This window comes from Sinohyriopsis cumingii, chromosome 13 (genome assembly GCF_028554795.1).
Source record: "Sinohyriopsis cumingii isolate HCF-2022 chromosome 13, ASM2855479v2, whole genome shotgun sequence".
NCBI classification, from domain to species: domain Eukaryota; kingdom Metazoa; phylum Mollusca; class Bivalvia; order Unionida; family Unionidae; genus Sinohyriopsis; species Sinohyriopsis cumingii.
In genome coordinates, this window is record NC_142973.1 from 40,753,360 (window position 1) to 40,773,416 (window position 20,057).

Genomic DNA, 20,057 nt, shown 5'->3' on the forward strand with positions numbered 1-20,057 from the left:
TTGATCTTCTAGTTCTCCTTTATTCCAATAAATAGTTGTCTGTATGCATAATATAAACTGAAAATCCACAAGTACTAGAAAATATACAAAGATATTTAACCGGATATGATTGATAACTGGGAGAGCATATTTTATATTTGTCCAAGTAACATTTATAACATTTCTATTAATCTTGTAACACTAATCTCTTTCTTCACAACAGTTAACAACAATCTGATGCTAATATATGAAAACCTCTATCACAGGACAATAGTTTACACTTGATTTAATCTGCCACATAACAATTTTCTTCTAAGAGAGGACACAAAAGGAAGATTATTGAGACCTATCCTATATTCAAATTGAATATAATAACATCCTGAGTAAACAGTTTCTTTCTGATGAAGAAATAATCCCAAAACTATACTATATCCACACACAGCCACTCACCCATCCACTGCCATGGAAAAATCAATTAAGCCTCAGATTCATTATTTTCAAAGTTGACTGTGCTGCCTTTATTATCCTCTATTTCATTAGGCTTAACATTTCTGTATAATGTTAAAAATAAAAGATCTGGAATGTAAATATCATATAAATTGTAAACGATATCCTTGAAAACTCTCAAGCCATTTCCTACTCCAGTGTGGACCTGTACTTTAATAAAGCCATTTTAATACTGACCTGAACTAAATATTTCAATTCTGGATTCAAATTGGTATCAATATGCTGAGGGTAGTTAAATGATACAAGAAGGGTTGGAAGGCACTTGTTTTTACTGATACATGGTTGGTGGTGGGTACACCAGACTAATTTGAATGCTCTACATCTGCAATACCAATTAATATTTCACAAATGGTGGAATGCTTGAAAAAATCTTTCAGAAACAGCCCTATATCCCATAGCAAAGATATATTTATGAAGAATGTTATTAAATACATGTACATGGATAATTTTACATGTGTATTAGATATATTTATGAAACAAATAATAAAGTTCACAACGGAATATGATTGGCATGTTTTTCTTGTTAATAAGTTTTTATAACTGTCATACTTAGCCATGATATCAATGGTGCAAACAATCAATGCCTGATTTAGTATCAAAGCTCAGGTAACAATTGACAGTCATTAATAGATATGAAGACACTATAGTTAAAAGTCTTTGGTATTATAATTGTGTCAGGCATTGAATGTTTGCAGCATATTGCAGTTGCTGTAATTAACATTTGCTTGAGATTCTATTTATCACAGCTGCACAGACCTTGCATTTTGGCAAGTTTCATGGCAATCAATCAAATATTGTGGGACTAAATTGTGTCATACACTGCTATAATACGAAAGCTTTAGTAAGGTCAGCGTGATCTGCAGACATGTTTCAGATTATGCTCATGGTTATTATTAATATATACCAAGTTTTATGGTAATCCATCCCAAAAAAAGTACAGGGTTAGTTGCGCTAATAAACTTGTGTGCTGGATGAATATAAGATTAATTATTATTATTAATTATAATTACTATTAAAATTATATCCCATTTGAAGGGGATATAAAAACAAGGTAAACTATGTTTATTCACAGCAAGTAAATTTTATGATTTTCGAACATGGTTATTTAATTGTACAGATCTACTAATCTTATATGTTATAAAAGATGTCCAAAAAAATCTGAAGCACCTTAATTTCATAAATGGAATCACCTCACAACTTATGCAAAAAATAACATCTAAATATAAAGTAGGCTGACCACACACTGTTGTTATTTCAAAACATTAACATTTAAATTTATCTATTTAAAGCAATTTTTGTTTTCCTCAATTATCTTTCAAACCAGAATGTAATAAACTATTACCCAACTTGCCTCTACAAAGCTTGCAGTAGTCTCCAGCAGCTATTGGAAATATTAATTATCAAGCTGAGAAAGTAGTTGTTGTTGTAGGGTTTAACGCCATTTTTCAGCACTAGATAGGCTATACATGGCGGCCAGTATAACTGGTGGAGGAAGAGCCCAGGAAGAATCACTAACCCATGAGAAGCTACTGGCAAGCTTTCTCTCATACCCTTGTTAGCCAAGCCTAAGACTCGAACCCACGCAGACAGGTGAGATGGCAGTGATCCGTAACAGTGAGCGCTTTAGACCACTCGGCCACTCAGGGCCCCAGCTGAGAAAGAAAATTATATTTAAGTAATCGTGACAAGACCTTTGTTTTTGCAATTTTAAAAATATGTATATTTTTATAACTTGACTTGTAACACTTTACAGCCACTACTGTGCTGACTTGCTGTTGTATCATATACATACTTTGACTGGGCATAAATCAATGAAAAAGATGAAGATCTTTTCCAATGATATCCGAGTGGAGGTGTAAAGCCAGAAGAATGTTCGATAAAATGGCCTTGCTGTAAGCATAAGATTACTATTAGAGATGCCTACAATCATCTGCCTTGATGATTTTGGCTAGAACTGCTTAAGAAATAAACTGAAGACAGTCAACTGAATCCAAATCAGTGACAAAGTATACATCACAATTATCTACTTTTATGAGGGTGTGGTTCTTATCAAAATACATTCTCTCACCAAGTTTTCAGGTTTAATAACATGCATACTAGTGCTATAACCCAACTAAAATGCAATAACTTAACCAAGAAAGCATAAATGATGTACATATACAAAGCTACGAAACCCACTTTAAACTGCTCTCTTGGACACCGAGAGAATGAATGGCTAAGATCCAGTGAGAATGTACATGTGTATATTTTTATATGTGCAAACACTGATGCCAGGGGTAAACAACCACTCACATCTGCTGGGGGTAGAACAAAAGCTCACATTTATTTAATAGAGGCAAGCTAAAAAATGACTAGAAATGGTCAAGAAAAACTTAATTCTATTCATCCGAATGCATATGATTTAGCTACTGCAACAGCAATAAGGTTAAGGATATACTTAACATGTATATTTGTCCTGTTGATATCCCTCTATTAACCTCATGAAGCTTTCCAAAGTGTAAAAAAATCAGACATCTTAATGGTATTGTCATCTAAATAAATATCCACTTGTAACAGCAATCTAGATTTATATATGCCTCCGATAAGTGAAAATACTGAAAAATAATGCAAAAAAATATATGCACAAGCACCAATATAAACAACAAATCTGTATAAAAAAACAAAATCATAAGCATAAATCCTTAAAAGAATTTTTTTTCTTCGCATGAACAGATCTATATCTAACTTTAACAAAGCTACTGTAAACAGTACATGATATACCCACCTATGTTTAACAATCTTCTACATAGGCACTGACTGGTGGTCAGTGACCAATAGGTCTAAATGACCTTGATATTTTGTCAAGGTATGCAGTTCTAAACTCCAGAATATATGGGTTTCATTCTTACCCTATGTGTGAGACATCCACTGTGTTTGGTCAATGAACTTGATCTAGAACAAAAGTAATTGTTCAAGCCCCATTTTTCTTTGAATCACAATAACCCTGACCTTTGACCTTTGAATCCCAAAATCAATAAGCCTCTTCCTTATCTTAAATGAAAGCCCTCCACAAACTTTGGTCAAGATATATGATGCATAACAAAAGTTCTTAGACAATCACCATTTTTCATTTTTCAGTCAAACTGACCTTAAGCTTCGACTTATTTACCCAAAGTCACGAAGTTTCTTCTTTCCCAAAGTGAAAGTCATCAATAAACGTTGGTAAAGGTACATAGTTGAAAACTGTAATTATTACACAAGTCATGTCATTGTGTAAATAGTCATTTTTCTTCCAGTTTGGGACCTTGATTTATGCTTTTGAAATTTTTTTAAACATAAATTGACCAGTTTCTTTTTTACCCCTGGTGCAAGCTACATAAAATGTCTAGTAATAGTAGATGGTGGATAACTCGAGTTATTCTGCAGGAATGAAAAAGGATGTCAGAACGACTAGACTGATGGATGAATAATATCAAAACATGAAAAGCTCTGCCTTATGGCTGCATTAAATAAAACTGGTCTAAGTGCACTTGTTCTGCTTACAACCCTGTATATGAATCTATATATAACAACATAACAAAAAAAGAAGTATGCATGAAACATTTCTTTTTGTAAATCTCACACACTTTATCAGTGTGCAATGGATGTTCCTAGATGAAGAACACAAGATTCATAACTGAATTGAAAAAATAATTTACAGCAGCATGAGAACTTAACACAAGCCAGCAAGCAATTGAAATAATTATTCAACTCATATTGTGCATGAATAAATATTTTTAACAAATACCATTTTATACTTTTTTATACAAATGTTAAGTTTTATTACTACATTTAAGTTGTAAATGTTTACTTGGGAGAAGACTGCTCAAGGTGAGAGAAATTATTTTGTTATTTATACATGAATCAACAACAACTGTACACGTGAGTGCCGTAAGATGAAGTAGACTGACATATAAAATGAGGTTAAACATCTGAGAAAATGCCTTGAAATAATGTAAATCATCTAATGAAATAACTGTACAATTTAGACTGCCAAGGTAAATGCTAACATTATTTACCAAGCATGTCAGTAGCATGAATTGATCAGATCAACAGTGAAAAATATTAACATCTTTAAACATGAAATGTAGCAATTCTGAACAAAAGAACTTCCATGGGGTCAAATGCTCATGATTTTTCTTTTCATAAAATTTATTATGGGTAATTTTTGCAATCAAGCAGTTTATTTATATCAGCCATAATAAATGTTAATGATGAAAATCAGTCATTTTTCAGACAATAAAAGTTGAAAATTTTGTAATCTCCCCTCTTGTTGCAAAATTAGTACAAAAAATGTGTTTATCATCCCAATATAAAGTTTTTACCTTGACATAAAACAAATGGACAAGTTGGAAATGCAGACAAAATTAAAATGTATATCATCATTTAACATGCATCACAAATTGTATACATTATCAAATATGATCAAATTTGATATCACAGAAAATTTGTGACTCACTGTGGAGAAAAGTTCACAACCTATTATATAACAATTCTGTTTTAAAAGAAAACAATGTAATATTATTCTAAATGACTATTAACTATAAAAAATGGTGGTTCAAGTGGAATCAAACATGTATGGTAGACTTCACCAGTTTTTTTTCCCCAGAAAATGTAATTATAAAACTAATCATATTTTTGCAATTAGTTTTACACATCCATGACTTCTGAGTTTTCTTGAGATTCAAAAAGCAATATAGAGAAAATTATTATAACACACAATATACCAAAAGTTGAAAAATAATTCTCAAATTATATTGTTAGTTGGAACAAAATGAAACCTTGTAATAAAAAAATATTATAAACAAGAGCATTGTAAAAAAAATACTGAAAGTTTTTTTCCGAAGTGATAGCTGCTGAAGAAGCTAATAATAGATATGATATAAATATAATACCTTTATGCTAATAATATTCTCTATGTATTGTGCTTGGAATATTTATACATAAATGAGTAATTTTAAATATTTGCATCAGTCATGAATTTAATAAATCAAGCTAACTGGAAAATTAAGAATGTTATTAACAAAGGAACGTCCTGAAGACACCTGAATTTGAAAGACAATGGCCTTAATGGACAGAATGAGTACTATTTCTATTACTATATGTTTTCAGGCAGTCTGCATCTACAGACGTTTCTGCATCTTAGGATTTTTTGAAATGAAAATTGTGGATATGCAGATGGATAGCCAAAAGTGTGGATTTTTTGCCAATATCAAAATGAAACAATTAAACTGAAAGATTTTTTAAAAAAACTCCTTCAGTTATTACTTATTTTTCCTGCACGAGTTTGTGGAATTCTTAATAAAGCAAGCTCTGGGAAACAATGTCCCATAAACTACAAGTGCCTTTTTTTTACTGATTCCCTATAAATATGGACTATGTTTACAACTGATCAAAAGGACAACATTTTTGCAAAATTTGTGTTCAGTGTGTTTTAAATTAATCAATATGAATGTGGCCAATTAATCAATCAATATGAATGTGGCCAATTAATCAATCAATATAAATGTGGCCAATTAATCAATCAATATGAATGTGGCCAAATTCAGAGCAGATCATGATTATTAAAGATAAATTTAGTTCCAGATAAAAATTATGAAATTTTACAAAACAAAAAATTTAACTGGTTATATCACAACCCAATTTTGCTTTGAAACAGTGTGAACAATGATTTTCATCTTATGGCGATGAAGTTCTGTCATTAGAACCTCAAACAGCCATTATTTAATACTTAGCATTTGACAATTTTTGGACAACAGTCAATCTAAGTCAACAGTATATTCAGTCTAGGAATATTTAAGATACTGATATAATTTTGATTATGCATGGTGACTAGCAGTTAGAAAGATCTGTTTAGACATTTTAGTTAGAAAGATGTGTGTAGATACTTGTAGACAGAAAGATGTGTGTAGATACTTGTAGTTAGTGTGTGTAGACTTGTAGTTAGAAAGATGTGTAGATACTTGTAGTTAGTGTATGTAGACACTTGTAGTTAGAAAGATGTGTAGATACTTGTAGTTTGAAAGATGTGTGTATATGCTTGTAGTTAGAAAGATGTGTGTAGATACTTCTAGTTAGTGTGTGTAGATACTTGTAGTTAGAAAGATGTGTATTGATACTTGTAGTTAGAAAATACAAGCCTTTCTTCAAAAATTTTCAGTTTCAGTATGTTATATGTTAAACATGCATGCATGTTCCCAAACACTTGATGACTAAACCTATATGGTTAAATTGTGAACTGTTTGGAACCTAACTAAGAACCATGGCTGTGTGTGTGTGTGTGTTTATATATATATATATATATATATATATATATATATATATATATATATATATATATATAATACTGTCCAAAGCAGATTTATGTTTCTCAAAGATTATTTGTTTCTTAACCCTTTATCTCACATAAGTGCCTCTGGATGCCACATTCTAATGGAAGCACATTTCCATGCAGTGGTACAGTTTGCATACAAACACAATGGACACCTTTACACCATCTGCATGAAGAGTATTTCGATGCCTGCAGTAAACATCAACTATTTTGAGCTGGATTTTGTAGCACCACTTTTGAGTAAAACCTCTATTAGAAACAATAAGCACTGAGATAAACGACTGTTTATGTGACATCATGTTACTGCAATTTAAGATATAGCCATAATCTGCTATTAAAAACATCTGGGTTGAATTTGCCACTATCCAAAATGAAGACTGCAGATTTCACACAGCCCATTTTTGAGTCTGGGTGATTAAAATTGTGACCAGAACGGCTTCAACAAATCAGATTTAGTTTCCAAAAATGATGTAGGTAAAACTGATTTTCGATAATTTATCTAATCTGGATGATATCATTAATACAACTATTGCCAATGAACACTGGTAGAGCTAAAGGTTGAGAAAGGTCTGCTATGGTTGGTCATACAGTGACTTGACAATGAATGCATTCTCTCAAAAATTTTAAGCATATACAAAATTCTTGGGTGAAAAATAATTATACAGCCATAAATATATGACTGTGCTCTTGGACCTATCTGTAGATAACAATTATCTATAAAGAGGTTAAAATGGTTTGAATTTATGTTGAACTTAGCATAAACTGCACTGATCAAAATTTTACAAGCTGACTTTTTTGCACACAATCATTTAGGTAATAAGTGTTCTATTTATAGCACACTGCACCAAATGACTTTGGCATATATATAATGACAGTCTACACAGTAACAGATGCTACGAGGTAAAGGGTTAAGAGACCTGTTTTAATACCAACCATGGAATTAAGTTTTGCGTTTCCCTTCAAAGTAAATTGTTCAGCCCAATTAAGCAAAAACAAGTCGTGCAAATAACTCTGTAAATGGTGCATTCAAATGTCTATTCCTCACAATATGCCTCCTAATAATGCCAACAACATAGTACTTGCACAATCTGCTGTACAATGGATTCACAAAGGACTTTGAATGTTTCTCTGCCAGGCATAAATTCTTCAATTTTAAAAAAACATTATAACCTAAATGTACACATATATTCTTCTCTTGTTATAACATACTGTTATGAATAAACCATTTTAAGTCCCTGCTAGAAAAGTTTAAAATAGAAGTTTGCAAGTTACAGTCTGTGAAAAGACTACAATCTAAGGCTATCAGGATCACATCTGAGATATTAAAGTACTTTCATCATTTATCTTGCATGGAACTGCGCTGTATGTCCAAGATTGACTAGGGTTATGGATTCTGCAGCAGTTTTGGGGTGGTTTCCATGACCCTGACTAAAAGGTTGTCAATGTACCGTTCCAGGTCCCTGATGTACTGGTCCTTTCGGATCAGCTGAGCCTTGTGGATGATGACTAAACGGGTCAGCTCCTGGAAAGGATAAAAAAATCCGTAAGTTTTACACTTATACTTAAAAATGACAACAATGAGAAATAAAGCAACTTCCTGAAACATAACTGCATGTCTGCTGAACCACATGGTTTTGTGAAGAATTTTGAAATATAAACACTTCCTAATAAATGTAAACATGAAGTACAACAATATATAAATAGTAAAGATGTTAAAATTCTGTCAAATTTATTCAAAATAAAAGAAAATAAAAGGCAAGTAACACATAAAAAAATCCATAAAACATAAGATAAGCCTCTTATGACTGCTTATCAGGCATTTACTTTTCAGAAATGTGTGTAAAGGATCTTGAGAAAAGGCTGTTAAAGGCAGGTGATTGTTTAACAGGTGGTCTTTGTAGCAAGTCTGACTTAAATTTATGTTACGGTGCTGGAATACATATTACCTCTCTGGTCATGTTCTTGTAGACAGCCATAAGGTCATCTGGCAGTGAGTCCTCACGATTCAAAGGATTTTTCACCATACAGGTGTCTGACATGGACCTCTTCTGCCGCATGCCAATGCCTTGAATTGAGTATCTCCGACTGCCTACTGCAAAGAGTCATTATAGAAAAAGTTGTAAACCTTAAAAGGAGCCACAGTAAATACAACGCATGCATGATGGTGAAAAATTTAAGACTGAGATTTTATTGTTAACTGGGGTCTGAAAAATTTCACCGGATAGCCCACCATCTTAAATTCAGCAGCCTTATGAGGGTACTTTAACATAAAACTATCATCATGAGGACTGACAGGTACTCTTCACTGTGAATTATACATGTTTTAATCATTATATTCTGAACAAGAGGAATGGTGATAATTTATTTATCTAAATACACCCCTGCCTCTCCCACATCCTAACCTTAGTCCATGATCAACAGGAGTCTATACTAACAAATAAAGTAAATAAATCTGAAAATAGTACAGATCCACATGCCTATCATCCAGTAATGACCATAGTATGTTCTAACTTTCATAGCAATCCAGTGAAAACTGTAATAGCAGTCGTATTCACAAAATCATGTCACATGGCATCCTGCTTCAAGTCAAAAAGGGCAATAACTTAATAAAATCACTGACATTTCTACTGATTTCAAACATAAAGGAAAAGTGAAGGTCAGATTACTATGCCTAAGGTCAAATGGTCATGGAATAAATTGTCTTAGATTCATAAAGATTCATGCCAAGTATGATGAGATTTTGTCATGAGGCTTCAGAAATACAAGCAAATCACATTTGTTTAAAACCAAAACCTCATTGCACATTTTTTTATGACTATAGCCCAAGGTAAAATGAGCAAATGAGCATGTTGCAGAATGGATTATCTTAGCTTCAAAAAAATTCATGCCAGGAATAAACAAAATCTATCTAAGAGATTTAGGAAACATGCAACCAAAAAAGTTTAACCAAAACCTTAACAATGTGTCAATAATACACTTCTATGTCAAGCCAAGTGATTATTTATTCCAAACTCTAGATATCGCATAAACTGTATAAGATCTTATAAAAACTTTATAAGATCTCTCATAAATGTTTTAAGATACAGTCAAACCTGCTTATCTCAAATACATCAGGGTGTAAAAAAATCGTTGACATAACCAGGTAACGAGACATCAGGGTTTAGTTAACAAATCTATGCAGAACAATGATTATGCATCTGAAGTACCAGAATCTTTTATCAACAACTGCATTGTCTACTGCTTGGTTGTGTATGCAGTTAAAGAAGAAACATACGTCGGCTATTGTTTGGCATACAGAATTAACTTAAGTCAATCACAAAGATGACTTACTAGCTTCACTCATGGATAACATTTTCGATAATGTTTATTATGGCATAACACTTCAAGAACCTGGTGAAATTGTTAAATTTCAGAAGCCATGCCATAATCATATTATATTCAAATTCAAAAGCAAACTGTTCCCCCAAATGATAATAAACATTTTACACATTATTTCTCATTTAAAAAAAAACATTTTTCCAGGTATGATAAAAATACACGTACATGTATTTAAAATTTCTGGTACCACACCATGATCATATTATATTCTAATTCATATATAATCTGTGACCGCTCCAGTGGCCTAGTGATTAGAGCATCCGCCTCAGATGCAGGAGGTCGTGGGTTTGATCCCTGGACAAGTCATACCAAAGACTTACAAAAATGGTACTAACAGCTGCCTCGCTTGGCACTCAGCATTAAAAGGTTAGTGTTAGGACTGATCGGCCTGGTGTCAGGATAATGTGACTGAGTGGGACATCATGCTATATGTCTGCGGCATGATGCCCAAGTGCTAGACATCACTATAAACTGCCACACTGCAGACATCATAGCGATATGACTGAAAAATTGTTAAAGCTACGTTAAAAATCCAAATCACACACACACACATACACGCACTTTTTTTGTATACACTATTTCACGTATATAATAATAATCTGGGTACAAGAAAAAAACATGTACATGTATTTAAAATTTCAGGAACCAGGCCACGATCATATTATATTCAATTTCATACACGATCTCTTCCCCAAAATGATAAAAAAAATGTATACACTATTTCATGTACTTTGAATAGTAACAAATATTCATGAGTGAATGATTATATTACATTTTGGAAGCCAGGGCACAACCGCATTATATCCGAATTCATGTTATAGTGGGGTCGCACTGTAATAATTCGGGCATGCCTGGCTGCAGAAAAAAGAAGACTGGAGGTCTTTTAAATGAGATTAAGTTAACAAGTCACATGTTTTTATACCACTTAAGTTACTGTAAGAATGTCAGTGGTTTAAAGTTCTTTTTATTTCCCTGTGAATTGCCTCATCCCTTTGGTAGCCTCAGTAGGACAATCACGCTGTCCAAAATCTAGGCCAATTTAAGTACATGTACATGTAGGATTATACCTTTTTTCAACACATTAAACCCTGGAGGTTTTTGTCGTTTTCTCATGAAATTTGAGTAGGAAACACATTTTGAAAGCTATTTCTGAACAGATCCGAAAACATCAAATCCCAGGTGATCTTTCAATAACATACTGCCTAGTTGTGTTAGCAACATTGTTTTTCATTGGCTATTTGGCTTGCGCATGAGCAGAAGGGTAAAAGATGGAGTTCTTTTTTTTCTTTTTTTTCGAGACCACTCTTTATTCCAAATGCCCATCTTATCCTGCTTTTTGCAAAGGCTCATCTGTCTGTTTGCAGTTCATACTGGTTTGCCTTAAATCTCTGACCAAAAAGTCAAAAATCCGGACACAAAATCGGATCCCGACCACAGGCCAATTGTGGGTAGAAAAAAATCAGGTCCAAAAAATGAGGTTTTTCCCTCTGTATTTTGTAGTGCAACTAGAAATTCCAGATTATTTGGTATCATTGTAGAGCTACATCTGTCTACCTTTCTATAATACCACCCACTTTAGTGTATCATGCATGACCAGGACACTACAGAGCTCAGCAGTAGGCTACTACCTCCTGCCACGTTAACTCATCGCTAGGGGTTAATGTGTTAAAAAGTTTTTTTTTGTTGTTAGAGTTGACTTGTGACTTGCAGCAAAACATAACTGACCAATACTGTTTGTGAAAATCTATCATTTTTGTTGATCATCAGAGGCTCCTTTACACCAGTATATGCCAGTTTTTACTGATAAAATTTGTCTCTGTACTGGAAAAAATGAGACTGTCTGCATTCATGCACCGACAAACTGTAAAATGTGTTTTAAGCCTTTAAAGTTAATGGTCTCATCATCAAATTATGTATGAAGCCAACTTATTCTTTTCATACAGTAAGAAGCCAACTTATTCCATTCATACAGTTGTAGTCCCATATCCCTCCCGACTTTGATCAGTGGCCATTGGCAAGAATATAGCACCAGAAGGAGAGTTGGCCAATCTCTTTGATGGATTGCAAGACTTTGATATTGTTTCATAGACATTAATCCTACCAGTCACTTTCTGCTTCATTCCATTTGTGTTGAAGAATATGCAATGGCAATGCGATCAACAACATGTTTAAAACAATACTGGGCACTTTGAATATTTTTTATAATACCATTGGTGCTTTTATTTACTCTTGTTCAAAACAAATTAATAACCAAGTGTTGGGGGGAGTGGGGTTTAAGGGGAGGGGGACAAACTAAGTTTGGAATTTTGCAGGTTTCCATTTATAGATTATTGTGAGTTACACGACCTAGCCATGCTTAAGTTGAAGGCTTACACAAGCATCAAGCATGGAAACACTTTAACTATTACCGAGCACAAGTGTTGTACCCATACTATTTGTCTTATTTTACAGTGACCCTGACCTTGACTGTGAAATCAACAGGGTTCTTCTTTCTCCCACATTCAAGCTAACCACAAAGTCTGGTAACTGTAGGTTAAGGAGAACTGAGTTATTCTGCTGTAACAATTTTTATTCTCCAAAGTGACCTTGACATCCAAGTCCAAAATCAATCGGGTTCTTCTTATCTCCAAGTGCAAGCCAACAACACAGTTTGATAATTGTAGATGGTGGACAATTCAAGTTATTTTGTGGAAACCTAATGGTGATGGATGAACAAATGGACATTATAACATAAAATGCTCTGCAGGCATGAAATAGTCTTATCTACTCAATTTAATCAACCTAGAAAAACATAAATTATATTGAGTCTTATAATAGTTTTTTAATATTGGTTAAAAAGCACCATATCAGGCCAGCAGTAAATGAATGGATCGCAATCAAAAGCTACTGTCTCTATACTTTGAATATACAATGAATTGCTTGTCCACAGCAATTTGCTACAATTCAAAAACACAATTGCATAATTTTATCCCTCATTATTTAGAATGTTTTCAACATATAAAATAAATTTTATGGATAGATTTCATACTAAGGGATACAAATTTCTTACAATTTTTGCAGAATTTTTCTTTGTTGCGTCTTCTCCTGATCATCCCATCTAAATCATGGCCTGGTGGAGAGTTGAACTCAAAGCCCCTCTCTGGTGTGACCTTCTTTTTTCTCTTGCTGACAGACCCTGAGGACTCCCTAGAAGACTGCCTCTGGACACGTCTACTTCCACCATCACTCATAGCAAAATCTGATGGTGTATTTTCACCAGAAGCTTCAGACTCATAAAATACTGCCATTTTCTCTCTTAATCTCATTTCCCCATTTTCGGTACTACATTCAATACCAGCATCTGCTTGAGTATAATGCTCATTGTCCTGTCCATGTGTTGAAGAATCATCTCCATTGTCCCGTGCCTGTCCTTCAGTGGACTCTGGGCCAGTGTCACTAGGATCAGATTCAAGCCTGCTAGGGCCACCCAATTTGTGTCGAACTTTTGGCAGCTCAATGGGTCGATCTGAATCATCAGTGCTGGCTGAACTATCCAAGTCAGAGTCAGATGAAGTTATTGTCTCACTACTTCCATGATATTCTCGAGCCAAATTTGGCTGCGGCCGGTCTTCCTCTTCAAGAATGGACTGACTGCATGGATCAGACATCGAGTTGTACACCTCACATTCCTTTTGAAAAATTGACTCCAAATATGTTGACTGATCAGAAACTGATGGATTTTCTGACGATGATGAAAATATTGTGTTATCTAATACTGAACGGTTGCGTCGTTTCAGATTTGGGAGAGTTTGCGAGCCATCTGATAAGTATTGCATGGATAAGCTTTTGAAATCTGAAAAATGAAGCAACTCTTTTGACAGCACTGCTTATATAAAATGCAAAAAACATAAAGTAAATGATTTAATAAGAATGTCTTCCATTTGTTAGATATTTTGGAAAACTGAATACCTGAAAATTAATCCATAAAAATAAAAGAAAAATTTAAATCAAATTAAACAGAGTAATTTGAAGATAATGATTTATGTCAGAGTGATTACTGCACCATCAAATAAAAATATAGTGATAGTTGTTTCTGTTAGAAAGAAAGAAAATCACAATAGCTGATATAGCAAACACAAAATTAAACAACTAAAGCAACTCATCTCCACCATCTTTTGAACAGGATAGGCAAATCTATTCAGTTCAAGCATTTAAATGATACTGCATCGGACACATATAACATGAAAAACCTAATAAATTACTGCAAATATTTTCAACTGCTGTTTGAAACCATTTTGAAAGAAACTGACAAGTTGTTTTATATTTGTTTCATGCATGCTGTAATTACAGAGAAAGCTCCTGGTCTGAATGTGAATGGACTGAGCAATCAGTTCCTTCAGTATGTATAAATATATGTAACTGCATTCCTGGGCAGCGGCTATTAATATTGAATTGATTGTTAACAACAGATTCATCAGCATAGGGCAGTTGTATTGACAGAAAGGGAGACCAAAGACAGATAGACAAATATATAGATGGTTGTACATAGATAATATAAGCAACTGTTGAATATCACTTGTTGATAGAAAAAGAACTTATTAACAATATAATAAATTAGATTTAAATTGTCTGGTTCATCCAAGCTTCAATTAAATCTGTAATTTCAGCTTTCAATTCATCTCTAAATAAACTGCAAAGCCATTCATAGGTGGATGATCAAAGTATTAATGACATGATGCCAGCAGCTTTTCCTGGTATGATGATCATGTGGTTTCAAGCTGAAATGATCATCCTAAAGATTTTCAAACCAATGGACAGCAGTTTGAGTTAAGAGTTTTGTGATTTAATTCATGGTGTTAAAAAATTTAGATTAGGCCAAAAAAATTTTGAAGTATGTAGAGTATCCAAAATGTAAGACCCTACCTCTTTCTTTCCTGGTGACTTTTACAGATCCTGGAATCTGGATTTTATGCGGCACACTGTTAGTACTTCTTGGAAACTGAGAATCATCCTACAGTCAAAATATATACAGTATGTACTCGCATCAGACAACTTGAATCCAACTGCAACAACACAGATCCTGATCACACATCAGGGTGTACATTGTTTGTTTTACTAATTCATCCTAACAAACTGCACAGACCCAGAACTGCCAGTGCATTATGCAAAAGCAGACCTGGGTCTATACAGTCCACAGCTGGATCTGACTTGTATACCAAAAGTACATAAACAACCATCTGAATTCAAATTTGACAAGTACATACCTTAGCTTTTCAGTGTTTTATTCATTTTCAAGGCAAATATACTAAAATGAATAAATACATATTCTTCACTGACCAGTACTGCTGCTTCCAAAATGGCTGAGAGTCGACAGTTTTTAATCGGGTTAAACCCTCATCCAACAAGCATTTTGGCCAAAATGACCGTAAGTTACATCAAATAATGGAAGGAACTAATTATGGAGTTTTTGATTACATGGATTAATTCACGAAATTATCTCAAATAATGGTTCAATCCAAGAAATTTTCAATGTTACAATCAATAGAACATATGGCAGATTAGTGTCAAGACTATGCACTTGACACATTATTAATTAAAATATTTTCAAATCTTATACTGTATTGTGACACATCAAACATCCAGCCATTTCTTTTTCAAAATTCTCACTGAAATTTTAATTGTTTTAAGTTGAAACATGCAAGATAATATCAGTAGATGAAGAAAAGGTGACATGCAATATATGCTGTAAACCTTAACAACTGGTTTATATATTCATAGCACAATACATGGGACAAAAGGCAAAATATAAATGACATTGATGTTATTTATACATCCAATGTTCTTTATGACAGCATGCAAAAAATCAATCAGCATATCCAAATTTGTCAGGCATCAAGCATACAGCATCAGTGAATGAATATTTACAATTGACAGTGTTGACCCCTGTCAGAAATGGCATCAGTGAACACTATCACAATTGACAGTGTTGACCCCTGTCAGAAATGGCATCAGTGAACACTATCACAATTGACACTGCTGTCCCCTGTCAGAAATGGCATCAGTGAACACTATCACAACTGACAGTGTTGTCCCCTGTCAGAAATGGCATCAACATGCACCTTGTTGTTCTTAAAGTACATCCTGTTGCCCTGATAATGAACTCCTCCCATGCAAGCTCAACAACAAAACATTTACATTTTCTCTGAACAAATTACCATTTAATTGATGTCAATTGCTTTCATTCCTTAGCATGCATTTCTGCATTCAAATATTGATGGAATTCATGCATATTTAACATTTCTATGGAATAAGCAAGAAATACTAATGGTAATGCACTGATATTACAACCATCAAAACTGAGCAAATCTTTAATCTTCAAAAGTGCTATTATGTATTTAGAGGGCCTCAAGGGAGAATAGTCCTTGACTAATGAGTCACCCTCTATAAATAAAGCATTATTATTATTATTATTATTATTATTATTATCATTATTATCTAATTTCAAGTGATGTCCTAGGTAAACCACACCAGCCCTGTGTAACAGTCAGGGGACAACACTGATTATAGGGTAGAAACATTGCAAAACATGAATCCAATCAACTATAGCACATTATAACACATTCTACTTAATAACTAAATGTAGTACACTGGAAAAAGCTTTATAACCCTTTACATGCAATTTCATGGCAAAACAGTATATATATATATATATATATATATATATATATATATATATATATATATATATATATATATATATATTCATTATTTGATCCTTTATTGTACATGTATATGGATACTTTCTGCTAATATAGATACTGTTATGTTAATCTGACATTTGGAATATATTTATAGTTCTTTTAATTAACATCTTGGAATAACACATTATTACTCAATCAACTCAATTGCAGAACTATTCTTTTTAAATCTGTTTTTTTCCTTTTCTGTTAACAAAATATGTAGTGATTCACAAAAGTCTTTTAAATACACAGTGAAAATGTCATGTAAATTAAAATATCTGAAACTGTATAACTTATACAGTAAAAACAACAGGAGTCAGACCGCAATACAATTCTTGTGATGTGCAATAATGCAGTTGTTCACATCTAGTTCGAAAAAGAGTTGACCAGGAATCCATTACAAAGTCTATTAAGTGATAACAGAGCTGATCAGGAATCCATTACAAAGTCTATTAAGTGATAACAGAGCTGATCAGGAGTCCATTACAAAGTCTATTAAGTGATAACAGAGTTGATCAGGAATCCATTACAAAGTCTATTAAGTGATAACATAGCTGATCAGGAATCCATTACAAAGTCTATTAAGTGATAACAGAGTTGACCAGGAATCTATTACAAAGTCTATTAGGTGATAACAGAGTTGATCAGGAATCCATTACAAAGTCTATTAAGTGATAACTGATGGGCATCTACTGTGTGCTGACGAAATGTCAACTCATCTAAAACAGGCATAATCAACATTAAAATTTTCGAAGTGAAGGACCATAAGTTACGATGGCCCTTATATTCCTTTATTCTTACGAAGAAATAAATAAATATTAATCACTTTAAAGACAGGTTTGCTACTTGAATAAATTTTTATAGAATGTGCATCCATTATGGACAAACTTGTGTTCAAAATACAGTGGGACCCTGCTATAACACGGTAGTTGGGAGCCATAGAATCCGTGTTATGAACCAAACCGTGTTATAAGCAACCATGTACAGTACCAACACATTTGTGGAATTAACGAGGGGGGGGAGGGGGAGGTGGAGGGGGGTAATAAAAGCGGGTGCGAGAATGCATGCTTCTTTGGCACAATTACCATTTTAGATCAATGTATATTAAATGAGAAAAACATTTGCTGTGATAACATATATTGCATATATAATGTATTACTTTATTCAGAGAACCATGCATTGGTACATACACTTGTATAGTTTATATATACATGTCTGATCTATAGCATGAATAGAGTATCAACACCGTGTACTCACCAGCAAATCTCATAACATACATTGAATCCACAATACAAGTAATTCCATCTAAAATATCCACACACAGATGTAAAATATTCAATAATTTTGTCACAGATCATTATGTGACTGAATTCAATAGAAAAAAATAACAAAAATTACGTAACGGGTGTACGTAACGAATGATGAAACAGTACGTCCGAAGGTTAATTAACAGCGTCTGTATAAATGTCATACCACTACAATTCTCATCCATCAATTGTAATACATTACTATTGTTTGAAAAACTATGTGATTTTCAGCTGCTTTCCGCTACTGTCATGTTTGCTCTTGGCAAAGTCAATTATAGTTCTCAGATGAAGAATTCGAACATAGTCGATATCTTGCATCTCCATCCATCTCAAAGCACACTCTAAACCTTTGACTGCTTCTGTTGCTAATGGTGGACTATCCTCAGGTGTGGTGTCCTCACTGTCATCATCAGAAGCATCACCATTGTCAGCATCACAATTGGTGTTATTGAACTTAATATTTTTAATAATTTCCACATCCGAAACATGGTCTGCAACTGGGCAGTTATTATCAAAATTGAGCCATTCATCAACACTTTCACGTGACTGCATCAGCTCCCCAAATGCCATCTCAGCCTGGAACACATCATTCTCAGAAAATCCATCAAATAAACTATTGTCATCATCACTGATGTTGCCTCTGTTTTCCTGTGTAATAATAAATGCTGCCCCAAGTCCTTTCTCCCAGCAGTTCTCATTGCAGCGTGGTGTAATGGCATCCCAAGATTTGCCGCAGAGTTGTCTCCTGCTAGTCCTGCTTTTTTCCTCATCATTCCCTCACTTTCATGCATATCCACAACCATCTCTCTTAATTTTGCTTGTTCCTTCTTCCATCCTCAAACTGTTGATTCATTCACACCTAAATCTTTAGCTACCTGTGATTGTTTAACACCAGACTCAATCCTGTCCAATGCTTCAATCTTTTCTTTAACAGTAAAAGCTTTACGTTTCTGTTTCCCATTTTCCATCCTAAATGTCCACTAATTAACACATTTACTCCTATTGGTTTGAAAGACTACAGCAAGAATAATTGTCATTAAATAATGGGGGTATATTTGTAGGAAATGGATGACATTATTTACTAGTCAATAGATTGCATAAAACAACACCGCCAAGCCACGTGCACATGATGGTGGCTTTTGTTTCTTTGATGTTTTATAAATCGTTGCCCCCTAATTTGACCAAGTTTAGCTCGGCAGTTGACTTTGATGATAAGCAATGTACTTAATTAATTGATTAATAAATTCTGGCGAGAATCTTTTATCAACCACCGCATTGGTTGTTGCTTAGTTGTGTATGCAATTTAGAGAACATGTGTCAGATATTATTAGAGCAACAATTGTATATGGCATGCATTCAAGACAAAAACAAAGTAGACATGATGGCTTCATTGCTCAAGGATCAGTAATAATAATATTAACACTTATGAGCTGTCATTTTTCAACAATAAACAAAGATCAAAGTTCTCAAAAGGCCCAGCCACTGGTTTGGATTCTCGTATTTCTGATGTTTATTTTGGCACAAAACTATAAGAAATTGGTTACATTTTTTAATTTTAGGAGCCACACAACGATTATTTTATGTTCAAATTTGTGCATGATTTCCTCCCCAAAATGACAATAAATTTTCTACACGTTCTTTTTCGCACTTTTAAGAAGAGTATGAGAATAATACATGTATATGATATTTCAGCCACAGTCGTCTTATATTTGAATTTATATGCAAGCTATTCTCGAAAATGATAATAAAACTCTTTACGTATTTAATTTTTCATACTTATAAGAATTTTTTCGCTTTTGAGAAAAATACCTGTAATAA

General features: G+C 33.5%; 1 protein-coding gene across 2 annotated transcripts in view; it reads right to left on the reverse strand.

Annotated features, from left to right (window-relative positions):
- Window positions 1–20,057, reverse strand: part of LOC149785272 (rab11 family-interacting protein 2-like) — a 77,104-nt gene continuing 57,047 nt past the window's right edge. For both annotated transcript variants that reach the window (XM_089979139.1, XM_089979140.1), the window contains 4 exons: window positions 15,116–15,203; window positions 13,263–14,045; window positions 8,782–8,927; window positions 1–8,357 (listed from right to left, as the gene is read on the reverse strand). In XM_089979139.1, the coding sequence (XP_089835265.1) occupies window positions 8,220–8,357; window positions 8,782–8,927; window positions 13,263–14,045; window positions 15,116–15,203 (1,155 nt within the window). In that variant the 3' untranslated portion in view covers window positions 1–8,219. The remainder of the gene's footprint in view (window positions 8,358–8,781; window positions 8,928–13,262; window positions 14,046–15,115; window positions 15,204–20,057) is intronic.